General features: G+C 41.3%; 1 protein-coding gene and 1 long non-coding RNA gene across 17 annotated transcripts in view; one reads left to right on the top strand and one right to left on the bottom strand.

Moving 5' to 3' along the window:
* The window catches only part of LOC112872124 (uncharacterized), a 35,087-nt gene extending 26,833 nt beyond the window's left edge, over positions 1-8,254 (top strand). For all 3 annotated transcript variants that reach the window (XR_015254864.1, XR_015254863.1, XR_003224653.2), the window contains 3 exons: positions 1,948-2,087; positions 3,075-3,475; positions 8,105-8,254. This is a non-coding gene — a long non-coding RNA (uncharacterized LOC112872124). The remainder of the gene's footprint in view (positions 1-1,947; positions 2,088-3,074; positions 3,476-8,104) is intronic.
* Positions 1-15,244, bottom strand: part of LRRC8B (leucine rich repeat containing 8 VRAC subunit B) — a 54,927-nt gene that overhangs the window by 23,252 nt on the left and 16,431 nt on the right. For 6 of the 14 annotated variants that reach the window (XR_015254860.1, XR_015254861.1, XR_015254856.1 and 3 more), the window contains exons 4-5: positions 12,602-12,754; positions 8,819-8,948 (exon numbers count right to left, since the gene is read on the bottom strand). The exons of 1 other annotated variant lie outside the window; for it this stretch is intronic. Coding sequence is in view for 6 of the 13 variants with exons in the window: in XM_086717478.1 (XP_086573604.1) it covers positions 8,676-8,948; positions 12,602-12,754 (426 nt within the window). In the remaining 7 variants the exon portion in view is untranslated. 7 more of the 14 variants (XM_086717478.1, XM_086717476.1, XM_086717479.1 and 4 more) reach the window with 5 other exon arrangements.

The raw sequence follows: 15,244 nt of genomic DNA, 5'->3' as shown, positions 1-15,244 counted from the left end.
GAAAACCAAAATGTTAACAACTCTTTTTTTTCTTTTTTTTAACAAGAGGAGGGTCTTTATCCAACATCTCCCACAGGATTCAAAATTCAGAATGGTACCATAGTTTAGGTTAGGACATTTAAATAAAAACTGCATTTTCAAAAAAAACCATCAAGTTTAAAAATACATTATCCCTTTGGATGAAATTTTGTATTTACACCAAAGGGTGTTTAAAACTGTGTTTGTGCATATGTGTGTGTCTGTGTGCAGATTATCTTTTTCCCAGAATATTTAGAGTCTGCACATCATAAAGGGCAGAAAACCGTATGAGATGCCGAACTCCTCAGCTGTCCTCGCAACCCCATCACTTACTTGCCATAGGACCTTCACAGTGTGCACGATACAAGAAGTGGAGATTTAGTGCCACAGAGTCCCCAGTTCAAAACCTGGCTCTGCCACCAACCATACAGCCTCATATATGACATAATAAGTTGTTTGACTTGCCTGGACCGATTTCTTTTTCTATAAATGGAGATAATGCCTGCCTTAATATGTTTTAAGCCTTAAAGTTTACGAAGTCTCTGGCAGATGCTCAATAATGGTAACGCTTGAGGATGTCTCTTTCAGAGCCTCGTTTTCTAATGAGTGAAATGGGGACAGGAGCCTAAAGTGCTTTGCGTCCAGTAATGCACCGTGCACAGGAGGGACTGTTCTTGAGATGTAAGATGCAGCTGAAATGAATGCGGCTCATTAGGGAATGCACAGGACTGGGGTTAGGGAGGAGGCCTGCATGCTAATCTTGGCACTTCCACTCTTGGGTTAAATATAGATTAGCTGTGCTTCTGAGAGCCAGCCGGCGCGAGTGCAGAGAGTATTCAACAGGGGGACATGCAGATAGGTGCCAGCTCCCTCTGACGGTGGGTCTGTGATCTTGAAAAAGCCAGTTAGGCTTTCCTCTACAGAAAAGTCTACATGGTTCCTTCCGATTGGAAAGTTCTAAAATTCTAGGATTGCATTCGGGAATGAGGGAGCAAATAAAATGGACAGGAAGTGACTCACTGGCTCAGGAGAGGACAAACTAGGACAGATATGGAGCAGGAGGAGGCACTGGGCTAAAAGCAATGGGAAGAGACCAGTGAGCTCTGAAAACCGGAGTCCTCTGTGAGTCTTCAAACTCCAAGGTGGGGAGAGAGGAGGTGGGGCTGCGGTTAAGTGTTCTTTACCTCCACCTCTGTAGAAATAGGCTTTGCAGACCTGTGAGTTGAATAGGATTCCTCTTCTGAACAGTCATGAGACCTTGGCAAATGTTACACTTTTCAAGTTGGTTTTCTCATCTGTAAAATAGGAATAGCACACCAAAAGGTTGTTGGCTGGATTGAGCCGGTGCACATGAACAAGCTCGTAGAGCACCTGGCGTGTGGCAGGTGTTCAGTAACATTACTGTTGTATTCCATTATGCTATTCCCCCTTCGGTGATGGGCACCAAGCTGAAGGATCAGGGACAAATGATTAGATTTTTATCTTTTCTCAATTTGAAATCATGAATGAGGCTCCTGATGGATCATTCTGCCCAGGTATCACAAGCCCGGTAAATTTTCCTCAAGCCTCTTCAAGCAGACTGAATCAATTCTCCCTTCACTTGGCTACTTCTTCAGCCTTTCCCTTTTCACAGATCAATTGCCGGATACTGGCTCTATTATGACAAGGGTTACAGAACTGTTCTCTTCCCTCCATAATGATCTAAGTAGTTTCTCTGGGAAGCACTACTGAGACACTAAGACAAGGATGGGAATCCCAGTACAGTTCAGGCAAAGACTAGAAGGAGGCTCCCCTCACAGGGGTGGCATTCGGTCTTCCTGGGGTTTAAATATTTGCCTGGGGCACTAATTTACATGGACCATCAAATGTCATTGAAATAATTAGAATTAGGGGACCAGTCAACTCAGGTTTCCATTTGTAATTCTTTAGGTTCACCAGCCTAAGGGATGCAAATTGGTCCTACTGCCATTCAGTATATTGAAGAAGTCTCTTATTTGGAATTTGAAATTGTGACAAGAAACCCCATTCTAGGAAGGAAGCATCTTGATAAGTGAAAGGGATTTATTTTGGTGAGTACAAGCTAAAACGTCATCCTTAGTATGACTTAATACTCTCAAAGATGGGATTTAGTAACGGGTGAGGATATGGAACTTGGGAGGACGTATTAGGAAAATGCTAAATAGCACAAGCAGAGAGGGGTGGGGAGGGAGAGGACGGGGGCCAGGAGAGGGGATATTTCTGTACTTCCAAGGGAACAAAGAGGTGAGCCCCAGTGGCTGGCTGGTCTGCTCCTGAGTCCCAGGAGAAGAGACTCAGAGCAGCAATGCTATGAGCAGACAGGTCTCATTTGCCCGATAGCTCCTGCCCCCAGCTGTCTCTAGCTCATTCTTGGGAGTTTTGTTTTGGGAGAAAGGAATAGACAGCTGAACCAAAAGTTCGTGATTTTTACTACTAGGAGACCAAGTCCCCTATCTTTACCAAATACATATTAAATAAATACTCAAAGCATATTTTTAAAGGGGGTGCCAAATTCTTACCTGCCCAGGGCACCCACATTTCTGGTCCTGGTGCCGGGTGCTACATGAGGCTTTCTGAGCACATCTCATTTGAAATGGAGTCACTGAGCTTCAATGGGGCCATGGAATTCTCAAGATCTTGGGGGCTGCATTTGATCAAGGCAAGGCAAGGAGAAATGGAGTAACAGGGGAGGAAGTAGATGCTGGTCAACTTCTATTTGAAGTTATTTGATTTATTCTCATCTCAGCGGCAGAGGGAGGCAGAGAGTAAAAAATGGTGTGGGTCAAGCCCTACACAAACAATAGGCATGTGTAAAAAGGCATACAAAATTTAAGGTATTTATTATGAGAAAGAATTTGAAAAGCTTCTGAGTAGCACACAGGCAGTTCTCTAGAATCATTGGTATTTAGGAGGGAAGACTCATAATTCTAGTGTAGAGGATGATGAGACCACACAGGATGAAAAGAGGTTTGTTATTTAAAAAAGACTACGTATTTTTTAAAAATGACTTTTTTTTCTGATCCTCCTTTGGCTTACAGATCTGTTTTCTTCTGTAAACATGGGGCTTGAATTCAAGGTGCAACGCTGTGCCTTTGGAGAAACCGCTTTTCTCTAGACCTCAGAGAGGAGAGGGACTGAGCCTGCAGCTCTCAGGAGAAGGGGAGAGAGCCCACAAAGGCATGGGTGGGCGCAGCCTCTCCCGTGCCATCAGGCCTTCACTGCATTCTGGAAAAACCACTCTGTAGTGTGGAAGGGAATGCCAGAGAATGTGAAGCCACACTTAAGCATGCTTGGGGGGCCTGGTCAGTGCCCAGTAGGCTGTCAGCACAGGACCCCAGCGTCCCAAGGCTCCTAGCAGTCCCTGAATGCCTGCTGATGCCTTACATCACACACTGGCTTCCTCTCCTCCGTGTCTCTCCCATTCCTCAAGCGCTTCCAGGTGGGTGAATGCCTCCCTTGAAGTACTTCATTTCCAGGGAAAAATGTGGCCATCTGGTTTCAGCAGTCATTTTCCTTCATAATCTGGTTCAGTATATGTCGAGTTCTGTCTTCCAGCAGAGGAAAGACTTTTATCAGGCATCTAATGTGTTCCTGAAAGTGTGTGCGTAGGGTGGGTGGGCCGGGGGCGGCAGGTAGGAGTTTGAGAGAAAGAGAGACAGAAAGTCTTGTATCCAAAAGGTCAAACTATCATGTGCTTATTTTACCCAAAAATTCCATTTTTCCTCTTTTACTAAACCTCAAAATTTCACCTCGCAGTTCTCTACTTTTTATTTTTCTGGTCCACTGTTCAGCGTTAGTACTAAACTAACAGTAAATGGAGAAATGAGAGCTGAGAAGGGGAGACCTGGATTGCTTTGTGGGCATGGGTCCCCAAGGATGAGCACCATTGGAAAGAGGGACCTATTTAGGATTGTGACAGATTTCACCCCTCCCTGCCTCCTGCCCCAACATATTATATTCTAGAATCAATCCGGCTCTTTTCAGGGGCTTGTTATTTTGTGAGCGTTGTAGCATATTTTGAAAACTCCTACTCTTGTTAGGAGATTCACACGTAAATCTAAAATCCATCATCTGGTGAACAATATAACAGTACAGCTGCACAGGGACAAATTAGTACAGTGAACTTCTTCCAACATTTAATCTCTTTTTATTTGCCATTTGTTATAAAAACGGAATCTTTACTTTACACAAAAGCTACTTTAAAACAGGAAAGTTTACCAAAAACCACTGAATCTCAGGCAAAGGGATTCACCACCAAAATGCAGATTTACTACATGGTAAACCTGAGGGCCAAAAACATTCAACTCACAACATGATCTTATATTTTCTAATAATTCATTACCAGAAGCAAAACCCGAGCATGTATGTGTTTGAGAAAATACGTGACAAAGATAAAATAATAAATGCTAGCTTTCACCGTGAAGCTAACCTAAGCAAATGTTTCCACCCGAGATTGGCCCGTTATTTCACTCAGAGTGAAACATTTGAAGAGCTTTAAAAATATTTCAAACATAAATATTTAGGCTTATACACAACACATATGCACAAACATATCCATTCTAATTCTATGCCCCTTTGTATTTTTTTAAATTGCACCACCTCTGTTAGAGATAATATATAACATGCAGGAGACGTTCATAATTGTTTTTCTCAGCAGTGGGGTATTCTACAAGTCAAATGCAAAGCTGAAATATGAATGAAGGTCAACTGGAAGCCATCTCAACTCAGTACGTTAACTCATATATTCTGCATTAATGCTTTAGTGTTGATGAAATTGTTCATATATATATATATATATATATATATATATATATATATAAATAAAGTATAAAGTTGAAGAGAACGTAGTCCATTACCAAAGGTACTGAGGAGATAGTTCCCAGTGGATGTAGAAGTGATGGATCAGGAACAAGAGGAAACCAATTAAATAGGACCGCAGGTTTTCACTGCTTTCACATTCGACTGAACGTAAGATATAATTATATCCAGGGCATTTCCAACAGTCATTAGTTTATCCCATTTCATGTATATAATGTCTTCATAATTCAAGTGAGGATACAAAATAGCTCCTCCCCCTCCCACCAGCCTTCCTCTTGTTTCCAGAAAGAAATAAACACAGATTTTGATGCAATATAGAGTTCTGGGAAACCAAGTGGACTTACAGTTATATTCTCATGCTTTTGGTAGGCATGAGAGATCATTGATTGAATCAGCTCTAAATACTGCAGGGATGGGTAAAGTGGGGCTTCTATATTGGGCATCATTATAGGCCTTGGCTTCCCCCCAAATAAATACACGCTCAAGTACGACTCCAAGTTCTCTAGCACAAATATATTCTGTTATGTACAAGTGCTGACCAAATTTAAGGAGGTGAGTGAGTGGAGAAGGACAACAACATACCTATGCAGTTAGGACAATACGAAGAGAAAATGTAAAGATGGAAGGAGGGTTTTATTGGAAATACAAGGAAATAAAGCTATAAATCCACAGAATAACTGTTTGATTATTTTAATGGTTTCTGAACCCGTCAGTATGCAATATTTTAAACATACAAAATTTACATCATGAAACACATGAAGAACAGAAACAAATATTGTCACTCTCAAACAATAAAATTACGCAGATAACTCACTGCAGCTTACCATAGCACAGTGGTAAGCTTACCACACAAACTGGAGCTACGCCACAGTGCTGAGAGCCTACGGATCTCTACTTACCCTGTTTAACACAAACATTTGTTAAGGGACAGTGAAATACGGTGACATCCCAGGAGAAAAATTAAGACTGAGGATGAAGAATGAAAACACACATCTGTGTGCCACACAGACATATCTTTATGTAGGTTAGGGAAAGAACACTATATCTCACCAGGAGTGCTCAAAACTGCTCTGGTGTGTGTGTCCCTATGTGTGCACAAGCTTAGCTATGTGCATCTGGGTAGGTCTGTAAATAAAACGAACCTATGCCATTGCTAGCATAAGCCATCAACTTTGTTCTGAATAACATCCACATTGACTTTTTGGAACATGCACTGTGCATTCTTGGAAGTCAAATGCCAACTAAAGTCTCATAATGGGACAAACTGCATTTTCCTCATTGAAAAGCCTCTGAAATGAATTTGAACACTTGCAAAATAGACACTTTGCAAAATAAACACCTGTTCCAAGAGTGCAGTAAAGGTGACATCAAACACCACGTCCTCATGTGTCAAGTGGTGGCCTCACAGTTCATTCCATCAGTGCTGTGTGAATTGAAAAGCTACCTCAACACTGGTATGTAGGATTAAACAGAAATCTAAAAACTATGGCATCAAACAACAAAGCGTGCACCAGTAACTGTACCCCAGTGTTTGGAAAGCAGCTTACAGTATTTATCACTGACCCTGATAGTAATGTGCTTCCAGAAATTGAAAGAAGCGATGAGGAAGATTTAGTCAATGACTTTTGCAGGAGAAGTTATATGTAGTTTGTGAGAATGATAGCCAATCTGAAATTTGCTTCGAAAACTCTTCTTTATGGAGGAGGGTGGGATTTTTCATATTATGGCTAATTATATGGCCAAAACCATTCAGATACCTCTTCGTGTATCATATTCACAGCCAAAACTTAAGATAAATCCTATCCAACTTTGGAATTAGTACGCCTGACAATTTTAGTGTGAAACATTAAAATGGCCATTAACTTACGTTAAAAAAAAGAAAACAAAAAACCCTAGATACAGTCAGAATCTGTTTTCTAAAGTCCTAGATGAAAGAAAGTTTCGTCAGTTAGGCCTGGGTCCCTGAGAACTTGAATGTTCTGACTAAAGGCAAGTTTTGGTAGGAATTAACATTTTTACACTGCTCTGTCTCGTTCAGAATAAAAATAACCTTTTAGGCAGCTTCTGGCGTTAATAGATTTATATAATATTATTCAAATTACATTTGATGCAGACAATTCTTTTTTCTGAGCTGCAGTTCAGGGGTGTGTGGCGGGTGAGGGGGGCTGCAGATTTTGCTACAATTTCAAGACTCATCTTCATCTTCCTGGAACAGGCAAAGCAAGACACAACATACCATACATCACAGTTCTATGTTTACAGTACTCTTTATCCATAGTGTTTTCCAGTTTTGTCTGGGTGCAGTTAGTAGGTTACTTCATCATTAACACCCCAAATGAGACAGGCATCATCATGCCTAGACCCGCTGGAGAAAAACACAGTAAAACTGTACATTTTCCCAAAAATGAGTCACTTGATTTTATTCATTTTAAAACATGCATGATAATAAAAGGCTAAACACAAAGCTCTTTATAAAAAAAAGAGCAAAATGTATTCCAGGAAAGTCAGACAAAGGCATGAGATGAATTTCAGTTAAATGGATCTACTTTGTGAGCTCTGAGAGTTCTTCTTAAATACTGAATAGAGGCCGAGTGTTTTACATTATAATCATATCTAGAGATCATGCAGCTGGAGAAGAAAAGTATTTTGCTTTAAGTCTTAATTTCTCCAAGTGTTTTGAAGTCAGTTTTAAGGAGTCAAATCTGTACCTCTCCCCTCCATCACAGTTTTTGAAGTAATTAAGAATTGTACCCGTACAATAGCACAGCAACTAGGGAAGAGAGAGGTAGATGATGTGGCCATCCTCTTATAAGGAAACCCCCCAAATATTTTAGGGCATGAAACACAAGGCTTTTGTTATCCAAAAGTAATGAGTTGCAGAGTACAAAAACATTCTGGAGCAGAATGCACACAAGTAGGAGACGCGTAAGTAGCCCAAACCAAGCACATTAATAGTAAATTCTTAAAGAAATGCATGTGTTCTCTGTACCTTACAAAAATTATTCTCACAGATTTTGAATCCAAGATTATACAATAGAAAATATTTATATGCTTTACATTTAATATAAAAATTATTAGCAAATAAAAAAGGCTTTGATGATACACAAGAAGAGATTTTAGAGAATACATGAATTTTTAGGAGGCCCTGAGGAGGACATGCCCTAAGCACCCTGTCCTTTTCTATGCAAGGGCCAAAGGCAAGCACTTTCTCAGGGTTCACCACAGTTTTGTTTTTTGTTTTTTTTTTTAGGGCTCACTGTTGTTGAGAGAAAACAAGATGGAGTAAGACTCGAGCAAGCTGGGACAGGAAGTAAAAATCAAGCCAAGAAGGAATTCTGCCAAGCACAATGTACACCCTGCCTAAAAATATTTAAGAATAAATCATAGAGTGTGGAGTGTACACCAAGGACATTTATATTGATGAATTTATGGGCGAGGTGATAAATACCAAAACAGGAAGTCAGTTAAAACAAGTGTGCAAATAAGTAAGTAGCGGGGAATTGGGGAGGGAGATGAAAGAATGCCTAAGCTTCAAGGTAAAAACTGCAAGGGAGAGACTCAGGAATTTCATGTCCCCCATGCCACCCTCCAAGTGTACTTCTCACATCTTAATAAGTTAAAAGTCAATGATTCACAAAACTTTTAGTTCAGTGTTAACACTTTTTACCTGTTTAATGTAGGGCTAGACACTGAGTTGCCTTAAAGACATCTGGTTATAGTTAGTCATAATTATTACCCATTTTTCATCGTTATAACTTAGGAAATTTTAACTCTCGTTTAAAGCCCTGGGGCAAACATTTAAAAGGTATTTCCCCTTTCGGTCAACATTTATCTAAGCACGTCTGCAAGCGTTCTGTTACAGGGAGAGGAAGAGTGTTGAGCAAATTCTCCTCGACAATCAGACAGCTCCGTTTTAGGGACTGACACCCTTCTAGTTCAGGAGGGAGTGTTTCCAGGTAATTACCAATGAGCTCCAGATGAGTAAGGTTCGACAGCTCACCCACGTGAGGGGACAAACTCATCAGGCTATTTTTCCCCAAAAGTAAACACTGCAGCTTTTTGCACTGAAACAGCCCATCTGGTAGCATCTCAATCTGGAAAGGGAAAAAAAGAAGCCAGTGAAACTGGTTTTCCATGGCCTATGATAACGCATTTATTTATTTATACCCCTACCTTTCCCCAAAAACACTTCTAGACATTTACAGGGATACATAGAACAATGACGATACATTCGAAGTAGATGGAAAAGATAAAGGAAAAGTAAGAACATCCTGACATGAAGTCAGCACTGAGACCTACCGTGAACTTCCAAACCCTTGCTGTACATATGGGTGGGCAAAAGACTTGATTCTAAGCATTCTAACAAGCAGTCTCAAATAAAATCTAATTAGTCACATACTCATTGTCCCTAAGGAAAAAAAAAACCAACAACAGTATTTCAGGAAAATCGTAATTATTCTTGAGGCGGAGTTACTGTGTAATGTAATGAGCAACATCCTCAAAAACATCGTGAGTACAGACACAAGGCTCTTTCTCAGAGTTTCAGACTACAGACTGAAAACTTTATTCTGTTAAAAGAAAAAAGTCAACAGAAGCAAAAACAGGAAGATATGATCATATATCATTTCATGCACATTTCTTTCCCCTCTATATACACACTCGTGAATATTTACCCTTCTTCTTGCTCTCTGGCAGTTTCAATTAAATCATGCAACACAAAGAAGTGATTTAAAATATGATAAACAGCCTGAAATTAGGTCAACTCCTACAGCTGCTCAAAGGAGCTGCCCCCCCTCGTGGTGGGTAGGTTGCACGTGAATTTCTAAGGGAGCCCCATTGCATACGTGAAAGATAGTTTATCGGAAAAGACATCCAGAGAAGAGCTGAGAGTAAGCATTCTCAATTCTTGGCATGCCACAGAGATGTGAGTTTGCACCAGGCAGCGCTGGACAGCACACGCTGCAATCTACAATACTCCACATATTTATGTACCTGTGGATGGGGCATCTTTTCAACTATGAAGTAATGCAGGCTCCTTGGATCAGGAAGTGGCTTTGTTAGACAAGGGATGAAAGGGGCACTCAGGGGCTCAGTCTGCTCCTGTGTTGGGCTAACATAGCCCCACCGAGCCAGCCCTCTGCTGGAATTTCCAGGACCATCCAAAACTATCTCCTTAGAAGGATAAATACTCTCTACACAAACTAAAAAATGGTCAAACTGCATTAAAACCTGCTCATTATATTGGAAATTACCCTCTCTTCCATTCCCCACACATACACTCAATGCTGGATATCCTAGAAAACAGATTGAATGATCACCATTGCTAAGAATGGCATTCAATATAACTCATCATTGTATGTCAAAATACTAGGTATAAGCAAAGAAAAGATATCTTCCCTCCTATTTCACTCCCCTTCCAAGAATGCAGGTGTAAACCCCCACATCCGTGGATTTCAATGTAGACATGTAGCAGAGGGATAAGTGACAGGGGAAATGTAGCCCCTTTCTAATGCAACCTCTTCTGGTCATATACCTGCAGCTCAGAAGTACGGTCAGCGATGGATAAGTAGAGGAAACAATCTGTCCTCTGCAATGTGCTCACAGTTGAGAGTGTCCATTGGTGTCTAAACAATGACTTAGGCAAACCAGTTGAATAGAGGGTAGGCTTGGCTCATTTGTATTCAGGAAATGCATGCAGAGATCCTCCTTTTGTGCCAGGCCCCCAGTTAGGTCTTGGGGTTAAAGTGCTGAGAAGACAGATGAGTCTTTAAGGACCTTGGTCTAATGCAGGATTTTTCAACCTGCAACGTTGACAATTTGGGTGGGATAATTCCTTTTGTGGGGGGTGCCCTGTGTATTATACACTGTTTAGCAGCATCCCGGGCCTCTGCCTACTAGATGCCAGGACTATGCCCCTCCTCAGCCATGATAATAAAAAATGTCTTCAGACAAGTCTCTTGTGGGGCAAAGTGCCCCCATTTGAGTAGCACTGGACTAATAGGTAGGAAATACTAGACAATTTTGTGAATAATTAGTCTCTGCTGGGAAGGAGTGTCCTGCTCAGGGCTGTATCAGGGACTCCCCCATCTCCCTTCTTCAGTCAGCTTCCAGATCCCCAGCAAGTACCTTGTTTTGTTGGATTCCTTTCCACTGAATAAATACCCTGAAGCCATTGCCATCACTGCCCTGCCTGGCTATCAGCACACTACCATGTTCTCACCAAATCTTCTTTCAAATTTCTGAATCTGTGGGGCACCTGGGTGGCTCGGTTAAGCATCAGACTCTCGAGACTGGCTCAGGTCATGATCTTGCTGTCGTGATCTCACAGGTGTGAGATCGAGCCTTGCGGCTGGCTCTGGGTTGAGCATGGAGCCTGCTTGGGATTTACTCTCTGTCCCTCCCCCGCTCACCCTCTCTCTCAAAAGAAACACACATTCAAATCTCTAAATTTGTCATTTTTAGTGACTTCTCAGCCCTCAAAGACCGGAGGAGGATTTCACAATGTGATGGGAGTGAGCTACTGGGCCAGGCCCTCATCAGAGGCCTCTCAGCTGTGCTGCTGTCATGAAAGTGAGTCAAGAGCTGTGGTTAGTGGTGCTGCTTCCTGAGTGCCAAGTGTCCACCTCAGGGACTTTCTCTCAGAGTCAGCGTCCAACTGAGGCACAAGACCCTTATTCACCTGCCTGACTTGAATTATGTTAAAGGAGGCTGGGGAGCTGTGTTAAGAGACTCAAGACTTTCTTTCAATTAAGCAATTTTATACTGAAAAAAAAATCTACTCACAAACCTTTAAAAACAGTTTGCCCTGAAACTTACAAAAACACCAAAAATATTTTTCCTGGGCCAATTCATTTTATAAAAAATGTTAGATAGCCTTTCTTTATACTGAATTCATGTAACATGCTCTTTACTAGACAATATACACAAGCCAAAAACGAAAAAATTACCCTAATGGACTACTGATTTCTTTTATAAGATCATAAGAAATGTTTTCAGGGTATCAGGGAGATGATAAACTTTATAAACAGAATGTTTTTATAGAACTATAATACACACACACACACACACACACACACACACACACACAGAGCTATGAAATCAACTGAAAAAAAGACAGAAATGAATAGCTACATCCTAGAATTCTCCAGCAACAAAGTATCTTTAACAAAATGTAGTAGAGCCCCCAGAACATCCAGGGAAGGAAGGTCCTCCTCCTGTGTCTATTGTGGACACCGACAATGAGTACTCCCCTGTTTCCAGAGGCTGAGACCTTATTTCAGAATCCATCTCAATGTCAGATTCCCCCCCCCCCACCCCCCGTTTTTTTCCCTGGCCATTGACACATCATCTCAGAGCATGCTAACCAAATCCATAAAATCCAATTGTTTCAGGAAACAGAAATGAAATATTTCCATTTCTAAGGAGTGATGTCAAAAACGAGTACTACCGCATAAACGATTTTCTGAAGGAATTTCTACTGCCAGCCAGAAGTCTTTGCACTAAGAAAAGACATGCATTAAATTCACAAATGTCGAAATTGGAAGACCTGGGTGCAAATTGGAGTGGTTTTTAAGATTTGAGCGAAACTATGAAGTCCTCCTTTTCCTTGCTTCTCCATCACCTTCGGTACCATCATAATGCAATCACACTTTGGCATTGGGTTAGAGGTAGACGCTGCCTCCCCTCCTCCCATCCCCCGTGCCCACATAGCACTGCTTCCCACGTAACAGCATTTGGTCTGACGCACCTGTGATGCGCCAGAGCGGGCGCTGGAACACCTGCCTTCCACCCTAGCTCCATCACTAGGAGCTTCAGACTTCAGGAACATCATCCTGAGCGTCAGTTTCAGTTTCGGTAAAATGAGGGTAATAACTAGAGCAGAGGTTGGAGAAGTTTCTCTCTACATGAGCAGGCCAGTAAATATTTTAGGCTTTGTGTTAAAAGGCAAAACTGAAAATATTATGTAGATACTTTTACAACAAGACAGAAAAAATTTCATACATTTTTCAGTGATTAAATTCAAAATATAATAACTGAGTATAAATTTTTTGTAGTATAGGCCCCTGAATGAGAAAAATGGAATTTATTCATATGGACAAATTATATGAGATTTGAATTTCATATAATTTTCATGTGAGACAAAATGTTATTTAAAAAAAATTTCCCCCAACCATTCAAAAATTTTAAAAACCATACGTAGGTCAAGGCTATATAAAAATTCAAAAAGCAGGCCTGCGTGGGTGGCACAGCTGGTTAAGCGTCTGACTTTTGTTTTTTAATGTTTATTTTTGAAGGAGAGAGAGACAGAGCATGAGTGGGGGAGGGGCAGAGAGGGAGGGAGACACAGAATCCAAAACAGGGGCCCCAGGCTCTGAGCTGTCAGCACAGAGACCAAAACGGGCCTCAAACCCACAAACCATGAGATCATGACCTGAGCCAAAGTCAGCGGCTTAACCGACTGAGCCACCCAGGCACCCTGTGTCTAACTCTTGATCTTGGCTCAGGTCATGATCTCACAGTTTGTGAGTTTGAGCCCTGTGTCTGCCTCTGCGCTGATAGTGTGGAGCCTGCTAAGGATTCTGTCTCTTCTTCTCTCTGCCTCTCCCCCTGCTTGTGCTCTCTTTCTCTCTCAAAATAAATAGATAAACTTAAAAAAAAATTAAAAAGCATTCTTAGCTCAAGCGGTGGGTGGGTTTTGGTCCCAGGCTGTAATTTGCCGACTCAGTGGCCCATGGTGTTCCTCTAAGATATAAATCTTCATTTCTTGTGTTTAATTTATATTCCTACTTCTAAATCATAACTGATTAAGTCTTTTCATGGGGTTTTATTTCTTGATTGTACTCTCCCAACCCTTCTAAATGCTGCAATCAGAGCCTCTTTTGAAGGAACCAGTTCAAGTCTGACCCCAGCTACAATCCAATGAACTCAAACTTGAACTTGACTCGCAAACTTAAAAGCATTCTCCATTCTGACGCACCTTCTAAATGCTCTCATCTCTTATTGCATCTGAGCCTGCCTGTTGTAATCCTCTGCACATGACCTCTGTCCTTTTACATTTCCCCACCCCCCCCCACCCCCCGTCCTCAGGAACACTCCTCTCAAGAGTTACTGTAAAAAAGAACATCTTGGGGCGCCTGACTGATTCAGTCAGTAGAGCATGCACTCTTGATCTTGGGGTTGAAGTTTGAGCCCTACACTGGGTGTAGAGATTACTTCAAAATAAAATCTTGGGATGCTTGGGTGTCTCAGATGGTTAAGTATCTGACTCCTGATTTTGGCTCAGGTCATGATCTCATGGTTCACAGGTTTGAGCTGCACATTAGGCTGTGCCCTGGCCGGGTGGAGCCTACTTTGGATTCCTCTCTCTTTCTCTCTCTCTCTCTCTCTCTCTCTCTCTGCCTCTCCCCTGCTTGTGCTCCCTCCTTCTCTCTCAAAAGAAATAAATTTAAAAAAAAAAAAAAAAACTAAAATATTTAAGAGTATCTTGCTCAAATACGTTTGGTAAACGTTGCATGTCATGTCTCTCTTAGAGAAGCACAATGCATATTCAAATTCTAAAGGCTCTGAGGAATCCTGCAGCAAAAAAATATGACAAAAAGAAGTGTTTAGTGTTCTGTGTGGTAACACTGATTACTACCTTGTGGAAGAAACTCTAGAGTGCCCTCTCTGGGAATGTCTGTCATTTGGGGGATGCCCAGTATCTTCAATGTCTGGAGAATTCCCTACCTTATCTTGGTGGGAAGCAGAGTCCACTTCCCACTGGGGGGACTGACAACACCAGATTCTAGTGTTCCCAGCTCCCTTACAGCTTGAGTGTGGGTGGGCGTTCATAAGCTCTCAGACTTGGACTTTAAATTGGGGCTCCTGTCACAAAGCAGCAGAAACCATGAAGAACCTATTTTGTGGGAGGGCAAGGAGTGCATTAGCAGCAGCATCTAATTTTCAGGGGCAATGCTGTGCCCAGTGCTGGTATGGTCAACGGCAGGGTATCCTCACCATTTTGCTTTTGTGCTATAATTTTGGCCTTTTGGCTATCTAATTCTATGCTTGATTGCTTTCCAAGCTCAATTATTCAGCCTTTTCAGTGATAATATGACATTTCAATAAATGTCTTTTCTACTAAACCACAGAGAGTATTTGTTGCCTCCATCCATGAACCTGGTATACTCCCCAACTTTTTAGAAGAGTATTTTAAAACCTCTTCCTTCAGGAATCTTTACTAACTTCTATTCCAAATGGAGAGATCAACTACATTTCTGAGACTATGCATACCTAAATATTTATGCATCCAATTTGATGTTTTATTTTCTAATTTTAATAAATATTTTGGTCTACCTCATAGAATCTTAAGAATTTCAAAGTTAGAAGGAAACTTGAAACTGAAGCATGA

This window comes from Puma concolor, chromosome C1 (assembly GCF_028749965.1).
Source record: "Puma concolor isolate L17-30 chromosome C1, mPumCon1.1.hap2, whole genome shotgun sequence".
Taxonomy (NCBI): domain Eukaryota; kingdom Metazoa; phylum Chordata; class Mammalia; order Carnivora; family Felidae; genus Puma; species Puma concolor.
The sequence above is the reverse complement of the archived record's forward strand: the minus strand, read 5'-3'. Positions and strand labels throughout refer to the sequence as shown.